General features: G+C 39.5%; 1 protein-coding gene across 2 annotated transcripts; it reads left to right on the top strand.

Annotated features, from left to right (window-relative positions):
- The first annotated feature begins 1831 nt into the window (after positions 1-1831).
- On the top strand, positions 1832-24825 carry LOC101868714 (interleukin-1 receptor type 1-like). 2 transcript variants are annotated; one of them, XM_031051056.2, is made up of 14 exons: positions 1832-1922; positions 3302-3383; positions 6033-6297; positions 7111-7177; positions 7620-7848; positions 9444-9630; positions 10473-10647; positions 11818-11883; positions 14721-14841; positions 17826-17971; positions 19431-19574; positions 20610-20774; positions 21650-22602; positions 23543-24825. In XM_031051056.2, the coding sequence occupies exons 4-13, from the start codon at positions 7117-7119 to the stop codon at positions 22024-22026; spliced, it is 1671 nt and encodes a 556-aa protein (XP_030906916.2). In that variant the 5' UTR covers positions 1832-1922; positions 3302-3383; positions 6033-6297; positions 7111-7116; the 3' UTR covers positions 22027-22602; positions 23543-24825. The 2 variants fall into 2 exon arrangements, with proteins under 2 accessions (XP_030906916.2, XP_005151423.2); XM_005151366.4 differs by having other exon boundaries at positions 7617-7848.
- The last annotated feature ends 632 nt before the right edge of the window (positions 24826-25457 follow it).

Below are 25457 nucleotides of genomic sequence, written 5' to 3'. Positions count from 1 at the left end.
ACTTTGGATATTGTGGAATAAAATATTGGGCAGATAAAAAATTAGAGCACTTTAATATCTTTGTTCTTAAGATTGCTATGGCCTATGAAGTTCCCTCAGTTTAGCCATGCAGCTTAATAGCACCCTTGACTCAGAAACAATAAAGGCAAAAGCAGATAAAAGTGTTCTGAATGGCTAAAATAGACATGAGAGTTTGCAAAGGCTTACTACAATCATACACAGCAACAGGAGTAGAAATGTACTCATCCAGCTCACAGAGTGTTTTCTCCCCCTTATATCACTGGATAAGCTGGTAAACATTTTGCAGCTTTCTTCTCTGAGAGTTCCATGGCTCAAGCCAGCCCTTCATCCTGATATTGTCAACATGGAAGAAGGCCAGTATGGGAATCCCTTCTTTCCTCCAATTAGCATTAATGAAACTAAGAAGGAAGCAAACTAGCCCTTCTACCTTAAAAGCCCGAGCTTCCAACTTGGGAAAGTGTGTATCGGGAACAAAGATCTCCTCTACAATTTAGTGAGTTAAAACCATGCCTTCCCACATTTTTCCAAACCTTTAACCAACTTGACAGTCCCTTTGCATTGGTTTGGGAATTGTTCAACCCCCAAGATGAAGCTTCTTCTTACAGTAAATTTTTATAATTCATGTTAAAATGTATGCTTACTTCAAAGTAAATGCATGTGGATGTTGAGTATAAATGGATACAGAGTTAAGGAATCACTCTGAGTACCCTACAGTCATGCCTTGGAGGAGTGACCAGCAGTAAGTTTATGGGAACCAAAATGAAGGAGGTGAAGGAAAACTCAAGGGGGGGAGAGGCACTGAATTGAAAATGATGGACAAGGAAACAATTTCAGAGGAACTTCTCCCTGTCTGGAAAAGTTTGCATTTCTATGTTTGAACATGTTTAATTTCACCATCAAACTTCAGAATGAGAACTATATAGAATTACTACCCAAACCCTGATGGAAGACAACTATTGTTTGAACTGGAAAAGTGATGCCCTGGCACAGCAGAAGGGACAGCTGATAAAACCAGACAGAAAATAAACGCTTTTGGAAAGCAAACAAAGCTCTGCTCCCAATAGAGAGGTTGAGCAACTTCAGGTGATGGAATACGGGAATAGTGGCATCAGGCACTCACATGACTGTTCCGGTAAATACCTGACATAAGTGAGTCCCTGTGCTCACTTGCACCAGTGAGATGCCGGATTCACCAAGAGCTGCTTTCATGTGTGCTACACAGGTCCCCAGGGCAGGTATGGCTAAGTCTGGTGTGTCCAGGATGCATCATGGTGCACAGGTAGAATCTGTTTCTTTGAAGACCTGAAAGGTCTCCGCTCCAAATGGGTGTTATCCGTGCATGATGGCCAACCCTGCACTCCCAGCTGGACACAGGGCTCTCCCCCTTTCCAAGATCAGGCTGGCCAGGGCTCGCCAAGAGCCCCGAGGGCAGCTGTTGGAAAACGGGTGTCCGTATAGTACTGAAGTCAGGAAGGGGAGCAAAACCCAGGCGTGGCGGCTATAGGAAGTGGGTTGCTGACAGAGAAAACACGGTTAGCCCGAACTTCTGGGGGATGCTCCAAAGGAGGCCACCCGGGCACCACCGTGAGGGCCTGCCCTCCCGCACCAGGTGCCGCAGGCATCCGGGGGTCACTTGGCTCTGGTCTGCTCCCCGCTCTCCCCACAGCCCTTCAGCCCACCCTGCGGCAGGACGAGCCTCCAACACCCCCCAGCAGCAGGCATCCAGCCCCCAAGAGCTGCGGGCGGAGGGGCGGGCCGGGGCGGGCCTTTGGGCGGGGCGAGGCTTCGGCTGGGGCTGGGGCTGGGGCTCCGGCTGGCCGGGCGAGGCGGGGCCTGCTGGCAGCCCTGTCGATATGCTTCGGGGGTCAGGTTGGCTGGGTCGGCGCAGGGAGCGGATGGAGGTGAGGAAGGGTAGCGGGAAGCGTCGGGACAGCCGCCTTGCTCCCTCCGGAGGCTCGGCTTCCAGCGCCGCCGGAGTGAACGGGAGGGGAGGCGGACGGGTGTCCGGCAGCGGCGGGGGCAGCCGGGCTTTTCCTGCCGCCTCACCGCGGCCCGTTGGGCAGCGTGGGTAGCGGGCGGTGGCGGGGGGGACTCTCCATCGTCCCCAGGCCGGTCAGGGTGCTCAGTTGAAGGCAGGATCAACTCCGTGTCAGGTAGACTGAAGTGCTGGTAGTTCACAAGAGCCCCAAACCCTTGTTTTCTGTTAACTTCAGGCGTGTTTTGGTACGCGGTGTACGGCTGCTGGTTTGCCACAAAATAGCTTCCTTGGAAGTCATGTTTTTGCATTTCTGTTTCCTTGTTGTGTATTGTGTTGTACAAACAGAATAGGAAGTGTGGTATAAAAATGAGGACTAGGAGTGCTGAACCGTATTTTTTAAAGTACTTGTAACAGGAAGCAGGATAAAGTTTGGCATAAATTTTCTTGACCCAATAAACCACTACAGAAAGTATTTATTGCATAACCATAATAAAACAGGGGCTCTTGTTTAGAATCATAGAATAGAATCATAGAATATCAGGTGGGAAGGGACCTTAAGGGTTATCTGGTCCAAGCTTTTAAACTGTTCATATGGCAAGAGCAAGGCTTTGTGTGAAGGAGGTGTCTGCAGAAACAGCAGTACCAAACCTAGCAAGGAGCTCCTGCTCCGGCACTCCTGGACCTGTGCTGGTCACAGGTGAGGTGATGGTTGGCAGCAGCATGTGGAGCCAGAGCTTGGTAGGAGCAAGCTATCCAAAGCTACTGAGATGGATGAAGGTTCTGGTTTGTTTCCAGCAGCAGCTCTTATGTTTGAAGAATTTTCATCAGGAACTTGAGCAAAATGTTGGATGTGTTTTGTTTTCCTTTGTAAATTTGGCAACAGCACACTCGTTTGACTTGGACTGTTTGTATGTGTCTGGATTCTCTATGAACACGCTCACCTTTCACATGGATTGTGAAATTGGAATGCTGTAAAAGCCAAGAGATTGGCATAAAACCCTTGTAGAAAAATTGTTTTATAATGTGTAATCTTTAATTCAGATATTTTAAATTAATCCTTAAATAGCCATTACTTTTTTTTTTAACAGTATTACTGATTTCCTTCCTCTGAGAGAAGTACATTTATTTTTTAATACTTTGCATCATTGTGGGTTTGATACAATTTTATCTGCATGAACACTTCTGGTCCTTTTAAATGCCTCTTAATTGTACTTTGAAAATGTTAGTGGAAAAGTAATAACTTACTTTGGACTTAAGTAAGAAATATTCCACACTAAACTTCACATTACTTCATATCGACAGGTAGCAGGGGATGAAATGACATAGAAAAGTCTTTGAAGCGCTGACTGCGAAATGAGCTCCTTCCACTTCATGCCGAAAGAAGGTACTGTTTTGAATGGAACACTGAAAAGATCACTTTTCCTTCAAGGTGATCTGGGTGCTGTCATTGCTTCCAGTTTGATGTGAGGTTGAAGTGGGAGGATAAGTAGCTCTTCACTGTACTAGAATCAACTGGTACTGGTTGGTTATGAAGAGCTACAGGAATCTGTACAGTTATGTAGAGATAAAGATGGTTTTTAATTCTCCTGTGCTTTGGTAGAAGTTGAGGTAGTACCTGTAACAAACACTTTGTCTCAAAGTTCATTGCTCTAAATGTGAATCTGAACCAAGTTCAACTGGAATTTAGCTTATAAAGATTCAACTATTGCAGGCTTCTTTGCAAATATTCTTCTTTGACTTCTGTCTTCATTTTGATATAGCTTCAACAAAATGTTTTGTATAATGGGTTTTCCGTAAGGGTAATGCTTTTGTGTAATCATGCAACTTCCAGGATTGTCTGGAAAAGAGGCATTTAAAGTTGAAAGTTTGTGGTCGTCACTTTGCTGTCAGAATACCATAGTGGATAACCAGATCCACTTTTAGAGGGTACTTCTGCATCATTTTGTGTGACTCAGGGTTCACACATGCCCCTGTGAAATCACAGAACCATAGAATGGTTTGGGTTGGAAGGGATCTGAAAGATCATCCAATTCCACCCTCTTGCTATGGTCAGGGACACAGAATGATTAGCTGCATTTTGTTTAAGTGTTAAGTGTGTTAAGACCAGAAAGTTGGGACCTTGGGAAAGTGTTAGACTGGAAACAAGGTATAGGCTGTTGGAAATTTGATCTTGCTTTGCTGTTGGAGTTTAACCCTGGTAGGCAGCTTAACAGCTTACTCCTGTTGACCGCAGTAAGCACAAGGAACGAGGTGTGAGCTGGATGAATTGTTGTGGTAGGTTGAATCTCGGTTTGGTGCTTGTACTTTGGAGCATGTGGCCACACGTTTTTGGTTCTTCACACTCTTCCTACCCTGTTTCAGTTAAACTGTATTTAAGTGTTACTTAAAAAGTGAATTCAGTTCTGTTATATAGGTAGGCTACTAAATTGGGGCATTTTCCACTTCTGTGCTGTTACGTTATTTGCAAAGGTGGCAATTAGTTGCCTTTTAAGCACAATTTCTGTGTTGTCCTATATGGCTCAAAGGCTCAGTATCTGAGCCTTGCTGTAATGAGTCCACATAGTGATCAATATTTAGAGCCGCTTAAATTAACAGTGTTGTGCTGATACACATTCAAGGGGCTTAAATGCTTTCTATGCTACTGTCTTGAGCATTTTTTCATTGTGCCAGCCTCTGCAAGGATCTGTCATGTCCATGTATTTATAAGCTATTTACAAGTAAATTCTGCTGCATGCAGACTTAGGGAGCCGGTAGGTCTATAAACCTATTTTTATGGCATTTAAAATTTACAGTGTACCTAAGACAAGTAAAAGGGCAAGTTCTGTGAAGATAGACATCCTTCGGAGAACAAAATGCCAGTATCCTAAATTAGGTCAACATGTTTTCTGCTTGTTTTCAAGACAGTAATTTTAGACATTTGAAAGGGCAGTAGTAAGTTGTTTTTTAACTGTGGGAAGAAAAACATTAGGAAAGTAACTTGGAAATCAAACTTTTTGATTTTTAATAGCTTGAGCCACAAACATGATTGGTGGTGCAGGGTTTTGCTTGTTGTTGGTTGTCTTGCCCCTCGCCTATTTCTGAAAAGACTTCACATACATTTTTCCTTTGAGCCCAGCAAATTTTGAGCTGAAGCAGTGTTCCAGACTAGGTTTGTAGGCAGTGTCATCAATGAAATTGCCATTCTCTCTACATAAGTGAAATTTTTGAGCTTCTGTGATTGTATCACAAGGCCATTTCATATTATTGAGACTGGGATAGAAGGCACTACAAGGCTGAAGTTGTTAGGTATCTTAATAAACATCTGCTTTTTACATCAAGTTTGCTGTTTCACATTTCTGGATTTTGGGTAGTGTTTCTATGTATGGTCTGCTTAAGTAAAAGTGTAAAAACCTTCTGTGCTCACTTGAAACTGCCTGACCAAACCAGAAATGCTCTATATGCTGTGTATTGTAACTACAAATGCTAGAGGCTTTCCCCCTTCTTTCTAGAGTTCTCAAGCTTTACTGCTGCAATATTTGATGGTGGGGTGTGTGTGTGTGTTGTGTGTGTGTGAATTTTGAAAGAGTAGAACTTTTAAAAAGTTGAGCTTTCGCATACAATATTATAAAGATGTCCACCCATGGTACTGAAGACCAGTAACGGATGCAAAATGTAAAGCTTAACCTGTTGGATTTTTTAGCTATTTTTCTCTTGCTCTAAATTTAAGTATTCTTTGTTTCCTTTTAGTGGTTAAAACTGTTTACAAAGTAGCTCCTTATGCCTAGTTTTGGAGTGTTCTTGACACTTGTGTAATCTTGTACTATTATTGACAGAAACTTCACTTTCCAAAAGCCTTTGCTAGAGTTCTTGGTCAAAACTGTAAGTTTTGTTGTTGCTCTTTTGTTTTCAATCATCTCTCTACTGTAGGCAGAGGGATGCTCTTGCTTTTACATTTAGGATGTCTGTGGAAAATTTGGGGTTGTATGGGTATTGTTGCTGTCCAGATGATGTGTTTTGTAAAATCCATTTTTTTCCTCTTCTCCATTCTTTACAGGTAAATTCAAACTCCAAGAATGAAGTGTCAGCTCATTTGCAAGTTAAAGGAAAACCACATCCAAGGCAATGAAATAAAAACTATGGTATCAGTGCTTTGTCAGATGAACTGTGCAGAAGTACATACTCAGAAGCTGTTACACTGAAGTGTTGAGCTCTGCTTTGTGTTTCCTTCCCTACTACCCCAACATATCTGCACAAATGTTTCAAAAGAAGTTGCTGGTGTGGCTTATTTGTCACTAAAGTGATCTACACTGGATATAAAAGTAAGTCAAGGCCATGAGTGTTTTTCAGGGAACACCATCTCTTCTTCCAGCCACTTCTAGCGGGGTAGAAGGCAAATAATAACTAGGACCTGTGCAATGAATGTTTTGCAATGGGCCACTTATGTGGGAAAACAGATTGCTTTAGGGTGGGGAGGGAGCAGCACGCAAAATAATCAGGAATTGAGGAAAGGCAAAACAGGTAAATGCAGACCTTAACTGATAAGGACCTGTCAGAAGGCAAAGGAGTTAAGTGTTTCCCAGGTGACTGATAGCAGAAGGCTTTAGAAGGGCTCTGCTGATGTCTTCCCAAGAAAAAGTAGCCACATCTGAGAGGGAAGCAGGACTTGGTTGAGATCTAGATGTTTTGTGGAAGCCATTTGCAGGCCATGAAGGCAGTGAGTGTCTGTTCAGTCACATCTTTGTTGGAGAAAGCTGCAAAGAAGTCCTGAGATGTGAAGTGGCATTACAGTTCTCAAATGCTTTGTTTTATGTCTGACCACAGCAATTCATATTAGCTGTGGTTTCCACACACTTAAATGCCAGATCACACCAGAGTTATATCGTTCGTGCTTGTCCTCCTTCAAAGAGCTACAAGTTCATCTGCACTTAAAAGCAGTGTTTCCTGAACTGTACAAGATCATTTTGAAGAATGAAACCTTGTGCGTCACTGCATATCTGTAGCTGTGTCTCTTGTAAACATGTGGAAAGAGGAGTAGATGACTAATGCTTCTTATTAAGAAGTAATGCAGGGTGAAGAGAACAACACAGCTTGAATGCTCTTACTACACTAATGAAAAAAATTCTTCTTTGCAGCAAAAGATGACATCTAAGTTTTTGCTTATTGGCCATCTTGTTCTACTGATACCTCTGCTCAGCGCTGGTAAGTTAAATGCATTGCTGAAGTTACCATTTTAGAAAAGAACATCTGCAAGAGATGAGCTGTGTGTATTTAGCAGAAATGAGCTACTGAGAGCAAGGTTTGGGGTTTGATGTTGCTTCAGCATATTGAATATATGCTGAATGCCTCTTCTTGGGTTGAAGTTGGGGATGGAATGAACTAATCTATGTAAATATTTGTAAATCTAGCCACATAAATTTAGGGTACTCGAGGTTCTCTCTGATTCCTATGAAGAAAGTCCAAGGAGATTGGTTTCTGGAACTTAAAGGTAGCTGTTGAATGCCACCTTCAAGAGACATGCTGTAGCTCTAGTCCTGAAAGCAGTAGGACTCAGTTTCCTTTATAATTAATTATTAATATTTTTAAAAGTATATATATTAAAAGCATTGATTTTTTTCATTTTCTTCTTCTTTTTCAATAGAAGAATGCATTATTTGTGATTACTTTGTACTTGTTGGAGAGCCTACAGCTATTAGTTGCCCAGTATTTATATCGCCAGCCCTTCAATCTGATTACAATCTGACATGGTATAAAAATGGTAGTTCTACACCAGTAACCACAGAAAGAGGGGCCAGGATACATCAGAGAGAGGACTTGCTTTGGTTTATTCCTGCAATGCTGGAAGATTCTGGACTTTATGAATGTAATGTAAGGTAAGGAAGGAAGGAGGGAAACATCTGGGTGCTAATACAGGTGTGATAATAAATTTGTGGAACTTGAATGTATAGAATTTTTTGGTTTAGGTAGAGAGCTTAGATCAGTTAAAAGTACTGTTTTGGCCATGTTTTTTGTTTCTGTGTACTGCCTTTTTTTCTTTCCTTCCACACATGTAGCACTGCAGAAGTGGTTCATACAGAAGACTCTTTATCTTAAAGCATGATAATATTAACAATGGTCTGTGTGGGTGGCTTGCTTTTTTTGTTTTGCATTCACTATCTCCATAAACAGACTTCCTGAGGAGCAGAGCAGCTTTTGGGGAATCCTTCTAGAAATCTTAAACTAAAAGGCAGAAAACTATTCTTATGTTGTGTTTTAAAGCATTATCAAATGTTACTGATCAAAACTGAGAATGTATATGAAGAGCAAAGCAATGTGCTAGGCAGTTAAGTTCACTGGTGTGCATACAGTTATATTGAAGGCATTTGGGTTGTGAGTGTAGTAACAGTAATCAGCAAAAAATTCCAGTGTCTCAGGCCTTTACACCTCCTTGTTGATAATGAACCTAAAATGGAAATGTAATCCTTTCAAAGCTACCCAGTTAAATAATTTTGATTTAGTTTTTCCTGCTATTTCTAGTTACTCTAGCTATGAGATGTATTCCTGTGGACACCTCACATCCCTGGCCCGCATAAAGGTCAGCGGGACAAAACCATGAAGTTCATTTGTGTTAATTGTAGGCTACATTTTGTGCATCATTCACTTAAACCTTAATTACAGAGCTTGTCAAGTTGTAGTATGTAGATAGTATAGCATATAAATTAGTGTATTAAAGTTAATGCCAGGACTGTCCAAACATGTAGGTCACTCTTCTGGAAAATTCCCCGTTAGCATAGCGTTGAGAAATAAAGAGTTGAGTGAAAAAATATTAAAGAGTATTCCTTTACTTCTGGCACCAGCCTCTGGTTTCTAGTGCCATTGGTCCTCTGCAGAGCTACTGTACTAGAGGTTATTGTGAGCTTTTGCTGCGAAATGATATTTTCACATTGATGTTGCACCTTGATGTGTATGTTATTCAAAAGCTCTGCTTCTCTTTTGCTAAGACTTACAGACTGTTTTTCTTGATATGTCTCTTCAAGGAATGCTGAAATAAATCTGGCTAATGTTCATTTGGCAGAAGATGTTCCAGTGCAGATATGTTTTAGGGTACCCTGCACTACTGTGTTTTCACAAATGTAGCACTGAAAATGGCAAGGGTAGGCTGGTGCTGGAGCCTCTGTAGAGCATCAGCTCTGAGGAGTCCTTGCATCCCCTGTGGTGCTTCCAGAGCAGACCTTACTTCTGCTCACAACACAAAATTCTAGCTTATTTGCATGTCTCAATTTGGAACAGGGGGTGAGGAGCTGAGGGAGCTGTTTAAGAGCTAGGGGGCATGTAGCAGGGGTGTTAGAGGCAAGGCTGGTGGAGATGTGGAAGTCTCTCTCTGAAAAATCCCTGAGTTGCTGGAAACAAAGAACCTTATTGCTAATGACTTGGTAGAAACAAGGAACCTTATTGTCAATGATGTGACTTCTCTCCATTCTCATTACAGGAGCCTTAACTACTCTAAGAAAAAAACTATAAATTTAGCAGTTTTTAAGAATGATAACAGTTTGTGTTTTAATGGGAAAATGAGGTTTGAACAAAAAGTGATAAGCAGAAATACTGGAAAGATAATATGTCCTGATCTAGAACATTTTAAAGATGAAGACAATCAGCCTGAAGTATACTGGTATAAGGTATTGTGCATGTATTTTTCATATAAACAGAATACAAAATAGTCTATTTAAAATGTGTTATAAAATAATTGTGTAAAAGAAGCTTTTGGAAGGAAAGGTTTAATTTCCTCTACAGTTTGAGTAAGGTATCTATCTTGCTACACTATTGGGCAGGTGTAAGGAAGTATAGAAGGAATATTAAAAGTCCAATTGTCCATCTTTGGATTATAATTTTTTTTCCGAATCAAAACCATGTGTTTTGGCTTGTTGATTTGTGAAAATCTAGTTTATCCTTTGGTTATTTCTTGTAGACAGTAAGTTTAAAAGCTTAGATAGTAAGTTTAAAAGTTTACATGTTTCTTTATATACAAGGCTCTGCATAACTAATTTTAGTTTTTCAGAATATTAGGCTCGTCCTGTCTGGTGATCATGGTGTAGTATTATTATGCTTCTTGTTCTGTTTTTGCCAGAATACTCTGTAGACTATGCAAGCTTAGAAACATGTATTTTGTGTTAAGGTAAAATTCTAAAGTAGCTTAATTCTGATGCTGGTATTAAAGTAAATACCTGGGTCTGTACATGCATAGGTGCAGCACCAAGGTTATTTTACATCTTTTGAGATTAAATGATTCTATACTGCTTATAGGTAAGGAAAGAGAAGGAAGATTTTCACTGCATTTGCACTGCCACAGAAACAGTGATACAACTGACAGCACGAGGCACTGCTACAGCAGTTCTCATTCATCTTGGTGAAGGGGCAATGCAGTATTTGTCAAGTATTTTAATAATCAGTAGAGTTCAGTAACTTATTATGTATTATCAGATTAGTACCCTTAAATCACAGGTACTTTTGACGTGTTTAGGAGTGTAAGCCTGGATTTCTTGAAGACAAGCGACTTCTTTTGGTAGAGGGTGAAAATGTTGTCTTGATTCGCAACGTAACTGTACAAGACAGAGGAAACTACACATGCCGTATGGTGTACACATACATGGGAGAGCAATATAATGTTTCAAGAACCATAAGTTTAGAGGTTAAAGGTGAGTGCATTGAGGTTACTTTCTTCTCTTTTTGGCTCTGCTGTAAATATTTGTATGGAGGCATAAACTATTTGGCATGTTATTTTTCAGTTCTGTGAGTTGTAATCACCTTCAATTAGTTTTTCCCTGAACGGAAAATTGAAATGCAGTGGTGCATGTTAACTCTTGATGCATTTTGAGCATTGCTTCTGAGGAGGAATTGTCATGGAGCAATGAGAAATGCAGGGTTAGGAATGAGAGGAGGAAGGAGTGATTACTAGGGGGGTTGAGTGGATGTGTATTTTTGCTAAAACAAATAATGCACTGTTAAATTAAATAAAAAGAGGATTTTTTCTGAAACCATCATGATAAAACCCCTGCTTGTGGCCCTGTTGATGAACTTGCTTACAAAGTTTAGTAGAATCTCAGTTGATGGGAAAGGAGATGTGAGAAGCTGTATAAATATTATAAAGTTAATAAATCTTCCTCTGGAAAGGATTGTCTTTACTTGTTGGCACTTGGTTGTGCTCTTCTGCACACAGGGCTCAGAACTGTCTGCCTTACTATCCCAGTACTGTCATTTATTGCTGTGATCATTGTGATTGCGTCTTTCTAGGTAGCATTGCTGATGACCTTGCCAGTACCATGATAGTATCCTATCAGAAAAGTCAGTGGGATGCAAGGTGTTAATTTTTTAGATAAAATCCAAATTCTGACTTTAGGTAGGTGATACAAGAACAGTGGGTTACTAGCAGTGAGTCTATACATCATGCAGCCCAGTTAAATGTGTGCTTGTTTACTCTTACTTAAATAGATATTCATCTGGTCTAGGAGTTTATTGATACAATCCCTCTTCCTTTTCCATCAGTCTGACAAAGCTAATCATATATTTTTATTTTGTTTTCTGTTGTTTGTATTACTTTGATATAAACTATCAGTAAACTTGATTTTTTTAAAACAAAGTATTTTTAAGGTAAGCTAAAGCCTTTTGTTAATTTGGAAGCTAAAATAGAATAATTTGGATAGAGTACAGCAAATCTCATGAGATACTTCTGTTGTAAATTTGAAAGTGGTAGTAAGTATGGAGCTACAATAGTACCAAACAATAAAATAAAACCATTGTAAAACTGTCAGATGAAGTAAGTTGTGGAAAATTTCTTGCCTGAAGATTTATTTTTCTGTTTCTGTTAGAAAGACCACTGCAGATGAGGCCAGAGTTTATTTATCCGAAGAATAATACAATTGAAGTAGAACTTGGTAAGTAGTGACTATTTAATAAGTCATTAACATTCAGTGGAACCAATAAGCCACTGGCCTGTCAGAAATAACACATGAACAGTTCCACTGACCTCAGCAAGAGTGGGAGATAGGCATGTGGATTGAGAATATCTGGAAGACATATAATAGAGTATGATTCCTGCAAGTAACTGGGGGGTGAGGGAGGAGGTGGCACACAGACACGATATGATGACTGTGGGCCTAAGATTGGAGTCTCTTGACCAGCAGTGTTGGGTAGGATGCATTTATGTATTTATTTTATTCTCACCATCTGTCCTTTGTACCACTTCCCAGTGTCCATGTCTTGACATATCTTCAGTATCCATGGAAATATGGTTACACATATATAACATGTTAGGATAGTTACCGATTGACCAGTTCAGTAGTTTTTCCTCCTCTGTTTCCTGTCTCCTTTCCCCCTCTACAACTTGGATTTTATTCCTCTTTCTAGGGTATTGAAAGCTTTCTGATCTTTTGAGAAACAGGGAGCTGCTAGTTGATGGATATCCCAAGTATTTTTTATCTTAAATAAGAGATTCTGGATATAAGGAATAACTTATTTTCAGTAAGGTCAGCCAGGCAGTGCAGCAGGCTGCCCAGAAAAGATGTGCAGTCTCTGTCCTTGGAGGTTTCGGAACCTGACTGGATAAATCTTTGAGCAGTCTGGTCTGTTCTCAGAACTGGTCCTGCTTTGAGCTGGAAATTGGATTGGGGGCTGCCCAAAGTCGCTTCCAACCTCAGTTATTCTGTGTGATTCTGTGGGCCAAGTATATGGTAGGCAAGTCTTTCTGAGCAAACCTATACATGTTTAAATTGCACCATATATTGGACAGAGTTGTGTTGTACTGACGTAGTCCAGAAGAATGATGTTTGGACTGCTTAAAGAGTAATGGGTTTTTTTTTCCTCATTGTACACTAAGGGGGAACTGTTTCAAACAAAGTATTTGATTAGAAAGGGCATTATCTGATTTTGAAGAAGTATGATTTGTTATTTACTAGAATTTCCTAATGCAAGATCTAAGCTATCTAGTAATCTTTTGAGGAAGGGTTATTACCTAATTAGAGAAGTTCTGAGGAAAGATGGCATTGGGTTTCTGGCTCCACATAGGAACTGAAGTGGTCACATTACCTAATTAGAGAAGTTCTGAGGAAAGATTGCATTGGGTTTCTGGCTCCACATAGGAACCGAAGTGGTCACACCTGAAACTAAAAGGAGACATAGTGGCTCCACCCACAGAGTTGGGTTTATTGTGGCTACTGAACAAACCCACAAAGTGGGTTTACTGTGGTCTACTGAACAACTGCAAACAGTTCTCTACTACAGGGGATCCTTTAAAGGAAGCTGGTGAAGGTTTTTGTTTTGATAAAGTTTTTGTTTTGATAAGGTTTTTGTTTGTTCTATTTTCTTTTCTTTAAAAAGGGCACTGCTATTCAAAAATATTCCCTGTTCTGTATCTTTAATGTGACTTCCATTTTTTAATGAAAAAAAAATAAAAATCTTTGCTCCCATTAAATGCCTGGCTGTGGGGCAGAACCTGGAAACACCTGCATGAACTTAGGAACATTTGTGTGCTTTTTGAATGTGAAATTGCAGGAGAAGGCTGTGTAGCTACTTAACAGTACATTCACGAATGTATGGAAATAGAGGGCATGGAACATTTGAAGGTTTTTCTTCCTTTCCAAGAGCTGTGAAATGCACTTAACCCCATCTTTAGAAAAATTCATTACTGTGAGGGGAGAGATGGGGGAGCATCTGTGGTTTCTATGTGAACTCTTGTTCAGCTAACTGCTTTGCATGTGAGCTAAAGGTTTATTCCATACTTTTGATAGACACCATTCCTTGGTGGAAGCATCTATATCTGATGTGGTTCTAGGAAACGAAACACCGAGATCTTTACATAGATCTGAGAGCCCATCTTCTCCTATCAAATCATGACTTCCATGGGTAAAATACAGAAGGAAAGGACTCCAAGAAAGCTGCTTACCTTCCTGTAAATGAAACTTTGAGGTACATTGGCAATAAATACATTCTGCAACTTGGTTTGCTTTCTTAATACTGAAGTGTTCTATAAGATCTGGACTCCTGGTGGCAAAGGAGTGACAGGTGAGCTTACTCTGGGAGCAAAGTGTGAGAGTATTCAGAAACCATCCCAGTGGACAGTGTTGGCCAAAAGACTCTGATCTGGAGTAAAGATGTGTGTGTTTGCAAACATGGGATTTAGCTACAGGGTACAGTTAATCTACACATGAGTATCTTCATATGAGTTAGGGTCCCTAAGTCATGCTGTTATCAATGGGGGCTCAATTCAGTTGCCTACACATAGATGTCTAGTGCTGGTTTGGGTGGTCTGGCTATTCTAGCAGTTCAGGTTTCTTGAAGATCTGAAGTCCTATCTGCCAGCTCCATACAGATGCCTTAGATGCTGGAGAGCATCTCAGATGTCACCACACTGCATACATGCAGCTGATTTGAGCCCTGGAGATTTTCAGTGGAGTCTGGAGAGCCATTCAGTTGATAAGGTCCAGGTGTGTCTACTTGTATGTTAGTGGACTTAAGCAGAGCTGAACTCTGTTGCTAGCTTAGACATCTAGTTTACATCTAGATGTGAACATTTAGACACCTACATTTAGGGTGGAATTTATATCCAGATCGGAGGCACCCAGGTGTGGATTACAAATGGATGAGTTTTAAGGACTCTGCTTTTCATAAGGTAAGTGGGTTTTTCCATATCCCTCCTTTCAAAGCTGTTCCTCAATCACTTGATCCTGCTTCTGTTACAAGACCTTCAGTTGCCATATTTGAATGTTTTTTGTAGGTTCTCGTGTAGTTATGGAATGTAATATATCAAGTGGCATAAATGGCCTGATTCCATTCTGGCAAGTTAACAATGAGGATGTTGACATCTTTGATAGCACCTACAGGGAACAGTATTATGAGTAAGTATAATACCTTGAACTGTAAATGCATTTGTAGGTGAAGTAAATGCAGTAATTTGCAGTGAATTCACTGTAAAGTTGACTGCATTTGACTAGATGCCAGTAGTCATTGAAAAACTGATTAGAAGTCTACATTAAGTACATAATATTTATACTGCTTGGGATAAAAAAAAAAATTATTATAAATACTGATATATCAGATACAAATGTAATAAAGCAATCATACGTAGGCTTTTATAATGCTGTTGTGAAACATAGTTTTGTAAGGCTTATTTAGGCATCTGTTCTTATGCAATCTTTTTTTTTGTTGCTAATAAATGAAAGCCTGCCTTCTGGCATTAATATGGGAAGGATAGGTTGTTCCAAACAAAAATCACTTGACTTATTTTTATTTGTGAAGCTGGTCCTTTTCGAAGGACAGACACAGCGGTTAATCCTCAAGAACACAAAGCAGAAACTCTTGTAGCAGGACACTTAGGTTTTGGTGGTGTGGGCTTTTTTTGTTTGTTTGGTTGGTTGGTTTTGGTTTGGTTTGTTTTTTTGTTTGTTTTTTGTGTTCAGGGAAATTAACTACAATTGAGGCTGATAAAACCGGCAATTCTTTTGAGAGAACAGGACCTTTCTCACTCAGTGACTGGTCTATGACAGTATAGTGTGAATGTACTGTTTGCTTTCTTGTTTTATCAGTTACTGCTTGAAATATAGTACGAAAAGAAATAGAAATTCTAAGCTGATCAGCTCACAGTCATGCAGAAGCATTGCTATCTCCACCAAGTGCCATCATTAATGCAAAATAAGAGAATTAGCTTTCATACTGCTTTTAAAACTATCTTTTTCATTGATCTCTATCTGGCTTCCAGAAAGAATTGTAGTTCTCCTTTGTCCCAAAGTTCCCTTAAGTGAATTATTAATTTCATTATAGATCTGTCTGATTGGTTGTTGGCTTATAAATATAGGCCCCCAGCTTGTGGTCTCTTAAGGTATAACTAAGTCCATTATTCTTTAGAGCATGAAGTTTCTCAGCTTCACCAGTTAAGACACATGTGCAGCTCTGTGTAGCTGTTTTAAAGTTGTAGTAACTGCAGCTTCTTCTGAAGCCAACTTGGTGCTGCTATTAAATACTTCCTGAAAAGTATTTAATATGTTACACTCAACGCAATTCTCCCTTAAGAATTTTCTTTTTTTCGTGCTTGGAAGTGATTTCTAGTACTCATCACTATCCTGCCCAATAATTTTTTTCGTGCCAGAGGTAGAGATGTACAAAATGTGTCTTGTGCAAGTTCTAATTAGGATTAATAGTGCAAAGCAAGTTATCCAGTATCAGAGAAATTAATCTAATTGCAATAATACTGTTTTATTTTAAAAAATAGTAGCAATTTCTCAGCAATTAAATTTGTGGAGCATTTGCTGATAGCAAACCACAGTGTATGCATGGCCAGCATTACAGACTTGAGGCTTACACCTGGGAGGAAACTTAACACTGGCATGAATAAGTCTAAACATGTTGCAAAATGGGGACGTTTGTATTGCATCCCTTGACAGAAGTTCCTGGCCATTATTTAAGTAATAGAAACTGGTTCTTCAGGATGTTCTGCAAAATGAGTTTTCCTCCTTGAGTGTATAAGGTGATGTCACTTCAGTATATAGAGTAGGATGCTAGTTTATAGCTGTCTTCCAATTGCAGTTCCTCCACACCTTACACTTGTAAACCTTGGAGCAGGATGGTATTTAGCATGATAGCATGTTGTATCTCCAACGTTCTTGTTACCATTTGATCCATGATCACTCAGCTTTTGTGAATTCTTTGAATCATTATTTCCCAAGTTGGTTGACACACTGGCTGTGGACCATATGGGCTTGGGAAGTCTATTAGTTTGCATAGAAAAGTCTCTGCTTTATCATCAGTACAAAGAATCCTGGCACTTTTATTATTAGTTATTACTGGTTTGAATAGTCTTTCATTCACAGAATCACTTAGGTTGGAAGGAACCTCTTGAGATTGTCTAGTCCAACCCCCCTGCACAAGCAGGGTCAGATAGAGGAAGTTGCTCCATCCTGTCCAGCTGGGTCTCAAATATGTCCCCTGTGCAAGTAGGGTCAGATAGAGCAGGTTGCTCCATCCTGTCCAGCTGGGTCTCAAATATGTCCACAGTTGGAGGCTTTACTACTTCTCTGGCCACCCTGTTCCAGTGTTTGACCACCCTGACAGTAAAAAAAAAAAAGTTCAGATGCAGTTTCAGATGGGAAGGTGTTTCATTGCCTCTTCTCCTGTCAGTTGGCACGACTGAAAGGAGCCTGGCTCCCTCTTCTCCACTCCCTCCTATCAGGTATTTAAACATACTGATAAGATCCACCACCCACCCCCTGCCCAGAGCCTTCTCTTCTCCAGGCTGAACAGTCCCTGCTCTCTTGTATGACAGATGATCCACTCCCTTAATCATTTTCATGGCCCTGCACTGGGCTTGCTCCAGTAAATCTCGTATGCTGAGTAGCCTAGAATTGGTCCTGCTACTCCAGGTGTGACCTTGCCAGTGCTGAATAGCGAGGAAAGATTATGTCCCTCAACCTGCTGGCAGTGCTTTTCCTAATGCAGTGCAGGAACTGGGTATTTCTCCTCAGGTGCAGGATTTGTATTTTGCTTAGAACTTCATGAGGTTCCTGTCAGCCCAGTTCTCCCACTTGTGAAGGTCCCTCTAGATATATCCCTCTGAGCTTTGTATCATCTGCATAACTGCTAATGATACTCTGTTCCACTCAGCAATAAAGGCCAGCAACCTAATATGCATGGAAAATGCCAAGTTACCTCTGGTCATGAAGTTGTTTGTTACAGGGGTGATATTTACTATGCTTCACTGGGTTCTTAGGTTTATAGAGGTAAAAAGTGAATGTTCTTGTAATAGTGGATAGGTGAATTTTTCACATATTAACCAGTGATATTTCAGTTTCTCTACAGATGTTTATTTTTTACCATTTTTTAATGACAGAGAGGGGATGCCTCATGGACTTGCTGTATCTGGAACAAAATTTAACATTTCAGAAGTGAAAGTAAAGGATTATGCACATAAATTTTTCTGTCACTTTATATATGGTTCTCAACAATTTACAGCCTACATCAAATTGGAAAGCCCAGGTAAGATATCTAATCTTGATAATATGGTTATCAAGATTGATCTTGATTTGATAACACCCTACTTAGAGCTAAAACTGCATGAGGTACTGTGGTGCAAAGTGGGCAGTGCAGCTCAATACCTTTCTTAGTGAAATTTTTGTTGTATTATTAACAAAATTAAAGAAAACAGCACTTTTAATTTGTTTTGTCTTTTCTCATTCAGTGTTTTAGGAAACATTATTGAAACACTCCAGTTTATTTGAAGCAAGTATCAGACCTCAGTGGAATACTGTGCTTCATTTTACACATTTGTACTTAAAGAAGCATGTGATTTGGAGGAGATTGCGTTTCTAGAAGAGCAGTGAAAATGGCTAGTTGTCTGAAAAGCTGGGAAGGGAGACAAGTCTATGTGTGAACTGTCAAAAGGACATGAATGTATATTTGGACCTGGTTGTGCTGTCCTTCAGTAACAAATACTAGTCTTCAGATCACCAGGAGAAAGAAAAAATCTACTTATATAGTAGCAGAAACTCTAACAGTAATAATAATGAAGAAATGAAATGGATTGCTTGGAAAGGTTATGGACTTTCCATTACTGATGCATGTGCTGTGTTAATCACTTTCTAGATAGGCTCATGCATGTTGACTGGGAGCATCCTGCCACTTGTTGGAGAATGTGTCTTGTGCCCACTCCTGTGCTCAGAGACAAGGATAAGTTTGACCTGTTGGTAGCTAGCAGGACATTTTCTTTTTAGTAGATGAACTTAAAGGTAAAGCAGGCTTTGAAAACTCAAATGCAGGGCTGAAACAAAATAGCCTCTGGTCTATAGAGCTTCAGTTGAGCTGGTTTTGTCAGCTGTGAGCCAGTCCTTTGACAGAAGTTATTCTCAAACTTGCCTTTAACTGGCCACATTGTAAACAAGTAATTGACTAAAAAGTGGATCTGAGCTTTAGTTTGTTACATAACTAAGTTCTTCATAAAGATTGTCAGGGTAGGATTTAACCTCACAAATCATTTAATATGCATGAACTAAGAAATGCAGTTTGTGGGGAGTGATTTTTTTTTTTTTTTTAGGACAGAAAATTAATAAATTCGATGACAGATCTTCAAAGAGGCTAGAGAGAATGGAAAGCTGGGGAGAACAGCATGGTCAGCAATCACCTTCCCACCTCTGACTTTCTTGCTTTCTGATTGATAAGATTTTATACAAGAATTCTCACTACTGCTGCCCTAGTCTGTATGTCAATGTTTTCATGTTTCAGCTGAAGAGTAGCCTCATTTGCCACATTGCTAAAGTAACTCTTCTCTGAAATGGGAGTTTGAATATTTGCAGAAAGGAATACATGGAAAAACTTCCAGTCCTATTTATTAACTCCTTGTTTAAAAAATATTTTAATGGCTAAACAGTTTTGCCTCTCTGGTTCTAGTGTATAACTGTGTGTTGTTTGTTTTCTCTCTTCTCATTCCACCCTACTGCAGCTTGGAACATTCAAGGTTACTTAATTGGAGGAGGAGCTTCTTTAGTATTTTTAGTTTTTTTTACTCTTTGTATCTACAAGATCTTCAAAATTGATATTGTGCTTTGCTATCGGGACTTCTGCCATCTTTTCCTGGGTAAAAAAGGTATGTTTGTGTAACAGTACTCTGTATTGTAACAAGGCTCCACATTCCCTTGCAAAGCAATGAGCTAACCTCATGGAGTGTGATCGGTCTTGGGATTTTTGAAAGGATAACATGTTTTTAGAATACTTAAAATTAGTTCAGAAAACAAAAGCATCTGCAGGGGGAAAAATCAGCAACTTTCCAGGAATCCAGAACTATCATTCCTTTCTCCAAAGACATGTTTCAGTGGATTGAATGGGGCTCTGATTGCAGTTGTTTCCATCTCTTTTAATTACTCTTCTTACAGAAAGGAGTAATACAGTGGAATTGTTGGGTGTTTCTTACTTCAATAGATGAACCAGGACAAATTTCACCTGCTTTCATTTTCTGTTTGAAGGCACTTCCAATTATTTTACTGTTGCTAGGGGAGCTGTCTATGAGACTATGGTAAATTGTGGGTCATTTCCTGACATTTCAGAGGGGATACCTGGCTAGAGAAACAGAAGGCATTTTCTAGAGGTATTGAGATTCTGTTACATTTCTTTGAAGTCTCTTAAATTCGGTCTTTCTGAAAAGTTTGTTTCAAAATACCTAATACCATTCAGACCTTGAATTTTGCCAGATACTTTGGTTTTTGTTTTCATGTCCGAGTGGTTGCTGTGCTTTGAAACTCCAGGTTACAAAAATTACCTTTGAGTTATATGGCAGCTGTAATATTAAGTATTCAGCTGTATTACTAGAACCCCTATTTCCCAAATAATTTAGTGATAACATCTTTTAAATTTGGAGTTAAAAAAGAATATTAAAACCTACTTCATTTTGGATGTCTCTTTTGCCTATTCAGATCCAGCATACTGAATTCTAGAAGGCCTGCTTCTACAAATATTTCAGGCTTAGGATAATTATATATGCTTAGGTAACAGCAGGATTAGGACCTAAAACAATGATTCCAGTGGAGAAAAAAACCCCAGAGTTTAGAGATTTTTGTTTGTTTGCTTGCTTGCTTTTGTGTCTTTAGAATCCATTCTCATATTACTTCTGTTGCTTGCTTATTAGTTTCAGATGGGAAGATCTATGATGCTTACGTTGTGTATCCAAAAAACAGAGAGAGCTGCTTGTATTCATCAGATATTTTTGCTCTGAAGATACTACCAGAGGTCTTAGAAAGACAGTGTGGGTATAACCTCTTCATATTTGGGAGGGATGATTTACCAGGAGAAGGTAAGTTACCCAAAGACAAACTACTCTTGACTTTTTTCTCATTGGCAGCTGCAAATACAACTCAGAAACAGACAATCAGATGTGATTCTAAAAATCAAACACCATCAAATGAGCTATTTTCCTATTTTCTCTGCTGGACAATGAAAAATACAGCACTAGGTGCTTCTGTGAAGTCTATTTATTTTTACCTTTCCCCTGACATTGTTTAGCTCTTCCAGGTTTTTTTAGTGTCTGGCTAGCCTAGACATCTGGAGATGAGCCTTATCTAGGCCTATGGTTTTGAAACTTGGGTTTTTTTGCTATTGCACCTGTGACAATGACAAAATTACATTAGCAAAACAAGTAGTTGATTGTTGGTAGCTTTTCTCTGTTTATGCAAAACAAGAATATGCAAGTGCTTGCTGATGGGGTCAGACTGTGTTGCATTGGCCAAATTTCTACTTGTTGGCTAACATAATGTAACTGCCTGCATGCTCTTATTCTATACCTATTTGTGAGGTAAAGTATGTTGGCTCTAATATTGTAGAATCACAGAATTGTTTGGGTTGGAAATTGCCTTAAAGATCATCCAGTTCCAACCCCCTGCCATGAGCAGGAGCACCCACCTTCCACTAGGCCAGATTGCTCAATCCCTGCCCAGCCTGGCCTTGAACACTGCCAAGGATGGGATAGCCACAGCTTCTTTGGGCACCCTGTACCAGTGCCTCACCATCCTCATAGAGAAGAATTTTTTCCTAATATCTAATCTATATCTCCCTTCTTTCAGTTTAAAGCCATTCCCCCTTATCCTATCAGTGAGTGAAACAACTGCAACATACTAGTAACAAAAGATAGAAACATAAACCCTTAATTTTGTGCAACCTTTTCCTCTACAGCTGTGATCAGCATCGCTGATGAAAAAATCCATCAAAGTAGAAGAGTGATAATTGTCTTAGTACCAGAACCCTCCTGTTACAGTATTCTAGAAGATGTATCTGAAAAGCAGCTAGCCATATATAATGCTCTTATCCAAGATGGCATTAAAGTAATTCTCATTGAACTGGAAAAAATAAAGGATTATGCAACCATGCCAGAATCCATTCAGTATGTTAAGCAAAAGCATGGGGTGATCCGATGGAAAGGAGACTTCTCAGAAAGGTCGTACTCAGCAAGTACCAAATTCTGGAAGAAAGTGCGCTATCACATGCCATCCAGAAAAAATGGATCTTCATCAGGACTGCATTTGTTACCAAAAGACTTTAGTTCTCCCTGAATACCAAAAGAAAAATGACACTTAATGACTAATTCTGTTCACATAGTTGGTGATGGATTGATTGAAAGTCACATTTATCTGTTTTCTGCAGACAATCTTATCCAGAATTTTTGGACTGAAGGTACTAGAACTTCATCTACAGATGTGAATCATTTTTTAGTTCTGTCCAGAACAACAGAATGCTTTGAAATGCCATCAGTAGCACAGAGATGACATGGATATCATGTAGGAAGTACATGAAGCCTTTTCCAAGAATTGCACTGTGATTTGCTGGAATTTTTTTGTTATTAAAAATGAAACAGGAAAAAAACTATCACACCCCCAAAAAAAAGAAAAAACACAAAATACTTACATTTTTTTACAGCTAAAATTTGAATACGAAGAGAACTGTATTAATTACAACTATGATATTATGTAATGGCAATGGTTGATGCCAGTAAGTTGTTTTCTTTCATTTTTTTTAATGAAAGAACACAAAACTTCTTTGTTAGAAGTTTGTTACTTGTCTTATTCAGTTTGCTGAAAGATAAATACCTCTGTGTTACTGCATCAGTGTTTTACCGTCCAAAAGAAAAGGTAAGAGACAAGTCCTCTCAAAGTGCTATTGAGCCTGACAAAGGATAAATCCTCTTCCCTGATCTTGTTGACATTGTAAAGAACTGCACCATTTTTAGTCACTTGTCCCATGCAGGCAGCTTAAAAATATCACTTTCATGCTGTATTGAGTCAAAAAACTACTCTCTAGATGATCTCACACTGACACCCTTCATCCCCTCCCCCACAGTTAAATGGCTTAATATATTTGTTCTTATTTTACCCAAATGGAACAATTAGCTTAATGATACAAACTGTCTCGTGGGGAGTATAGGATGGTTGGCTTCATCTGCCTTACCTTAAGGACCAGATCAAGGGGCTGCATGGTACCCAGTTGCAGGTTGCTCTTTCTGAAGGAGAGCAGGTTTTCTCTCCTGTTCCTAGCCAGGGAGTTGGCTCCAGCATTTATCAGCTCTGACAGCTGAAGCTGGCTGAATCAGCTACAGTGGCAGAAACCATTCTTTTCCTTGGTATAGTTTTCTCCCAGGTTAGTGAGTTTATCTGGTTCCTGGAGGGTTCAGGATGATATGGGAGAAGAAAAGGGGTGGTAGGACCATGTATTTTGGCTCCAGCTGTGTTTAGAAAATAGAGCTAAAATTATATTGTTGCTTAGTATTCTTTAAAGTGAAAGAGATGCCCTATGTTGCCCCCTGCAGCTGCTTGTTTTTCTTCTCTCCCTCTGTCCTGATACAAGGAATCCGAGATGACCATGTACTGAATTTGGCTGGAGCTAGTTGAAGTGGGGCTGGAACTGCAGCTTCCAAAGAGCTGTTTGGGAGAGGAAGTTGTTAAAACTTAGTGTGCATGTTGAGTGTAACTAGTGATGTACTTTTAGTTCTTTTTCTGGGGGAGGGAATTGATTGATTTTTAACAGATTTGATTTTATTTTTTTTCTTAATATGGCCTGTCTTTTTTCATACAGCTCCCTTGTCATGGAATAGCCAACTTACTATTGTGTCAAACTCCATCACTTGCCAACCTGTCCTTGAAGGCTGTTGCCAATACAGTATTGGGCAGAAATTGTCCCTTTGAGTTGATCCTGTGATACCTCCACTCTTCCACCTGAAAAAAAAAATCATATTCTATGTCCTTCAAAATTCATCTATTCATTTTGACGTGCAGTGTTGGCCTTTTCTTCTTCATGCCTCAAGCATTTATCATGCTTCTGTTCTCAACCAAACAAGACTGAAAGTGTGAGGTGTCATCCCATGGAAGAACTGTTTAGTGAATGTGGGATGGTGTGACTCTCATGTTCTGCCTGATAAGTGACAAAACCAGTGGAAATAGATTTCTCTCACATCTAAAGTGCTTTGTTTAACTTTGTGTATGCTGGAAAACTTGAAACTGCTTCTGAGAGCCAGTGCCTTCTGAGCTTTGTGAGTTGAGTGTGTGTTTGGCAAGAATGGAATTAAGAATCTCTTCAATGCGGGACAGGAGCGGGAAATATGCATTTGAAACATGAGACTTTCAAACTGCCATGGTACTGGAGTGTTTTACTGCTGAATGTCATGTATGTATATACAAGCACATGCTTGTATTCTGGTCTCATTCAATGTTTTGGTCAAGATGGGGTTGTGAAGGGCAGATCAGTTCTGGTCATGAACTGATTCATGAACCACATTCGCGTAGCTGTCGCACACAGCTTTTAAATTTGGTGTGTATTCTGTGACAGCCTGTTGTAGGGTAAAGAGCCTGGAGGTACATCTAAAAGTTACTGAGATCCACCTGAGCAAGGCTAATTGTTTCAATCCTCAGTGGTAGAAGAACTTGGTAGGACAGAAGCTGTATGGTTTACTCACAGTCCTCGACCTCTCCTGTAAGAAGATGCCTATATCAAATGTGAAGACTAGACCCTAGAAGTGTGGTATTTGTACTTCGAGATCTAGGTTATAATACTAACTTTATGCTTCCACATTGACAGCTCACACTACATGGGCCAGCCAACAGAGTTCCAGCAGCCTTGGGCCTCCTGAAGTATTTTTGCTGACTAGAATAAACTGAATGAAAATCTGCTACTTGTTATTCCTATGTTTAGGGACAGGAAAGTTATTTTACTGAGCCAAAACACTGATTTAAAAAATACTTGTTCTTTTTGATATATTTATACAAATGATGTTAAAGTTTTCATGTGTTATGTAAAAGCAATTAGAAGAAAAGTAATTTTTTAAATTCAATAAAAACACTACATATTTCTTTCCTACAGCACTGCTGGGTTTGTTTGGGTTTTTTTTTCCTTATTCCTTCACTAAAAAACAGCAAGCAGGACCCTGGCTGAGAGGGAGCTGCCAGTTTATGTTGTGTCCTGATAGGTAGTGAAATGTTTCGTTGTCAAATGAACTTTAGCTTAATGAGGTACAGAAGTAGAAGCCAAATCCCTTTGACAGGGAGCCAGTCCAGAGCCCATCCATGTGAGAAGCTACCTTGGTTTGTTCTTGCAGGTGCAGACTAGGGAACCTGTGCATATGTCACTCAGGAAGGAATGTCTCTTACCCTCCGATTTGGATTTTGCTCTTAAATGCAAGAAAACAAAATAAACCAAGCAAAAAATAAAAAAACTTCAGTTACCTACAGTGAGCAAAGTGGAAAATAAGAAAGTTTTCAGAGATGTCTTAACATGAAAGGAATTTTATTGTTACCAGCAAAGTTACTTTCTACATTCCTGAGAAATAATATTATAGATTTTGAATTAACTTATTTACTTGTGTTATCTGTCCTTGTTTAAATAATTAATTGTTATTGCATTTAGGAATGTAATCTGCTTAGAGAAATAAGGCTTCTTAGTTTGAGAGAGGTTGTACTAACTGATACAGCTCTAAAAGGAATGGAGGAAACTACTT

This window comes from Melopsittacus undulatus, chromosome 2, assembly GCF_012275295.1.
Source record: "Melopsittacus undulatus isolate bMelUnd1 chromosome 2, bMelUnd1.mat.Z, whole genome shotgun sequence".
Lineage (NCBI taxonomy): Eukaryota > Metazoa > Chordata > Aves > Psittaciformes > Psittaculidae > Melopsittacus > Melopsittacus undulatus.
This window is presented reverse-complemented; position numbering and strand designations above follow the sequence as displayed.

Bases quoted from the DNA above. Each gene is read 5' to 3' on its own strand.
- LOC101868714 (XM_005151366.4), top strand. From the start codon at position 7,117: ATGACATCTAAGTTTTTGCTTATTGGCCATCTTGTTCTACTGATACCT. The intron at 7,849-9,443 runs GTAAGGAAGGAA...TTCTCATTACAG, and splicing joins CTTTATGAATGTAATGTAAG to GAGCCTTAACTACTCTAAGA. The intron at 10,648-11,817 runs GTGAGTGCATTG...TGTTTCTGTTAG, and splicing joins CATAAGTTTAGAGGTTAAAG to AAAGACCACTGCAGATGAGG.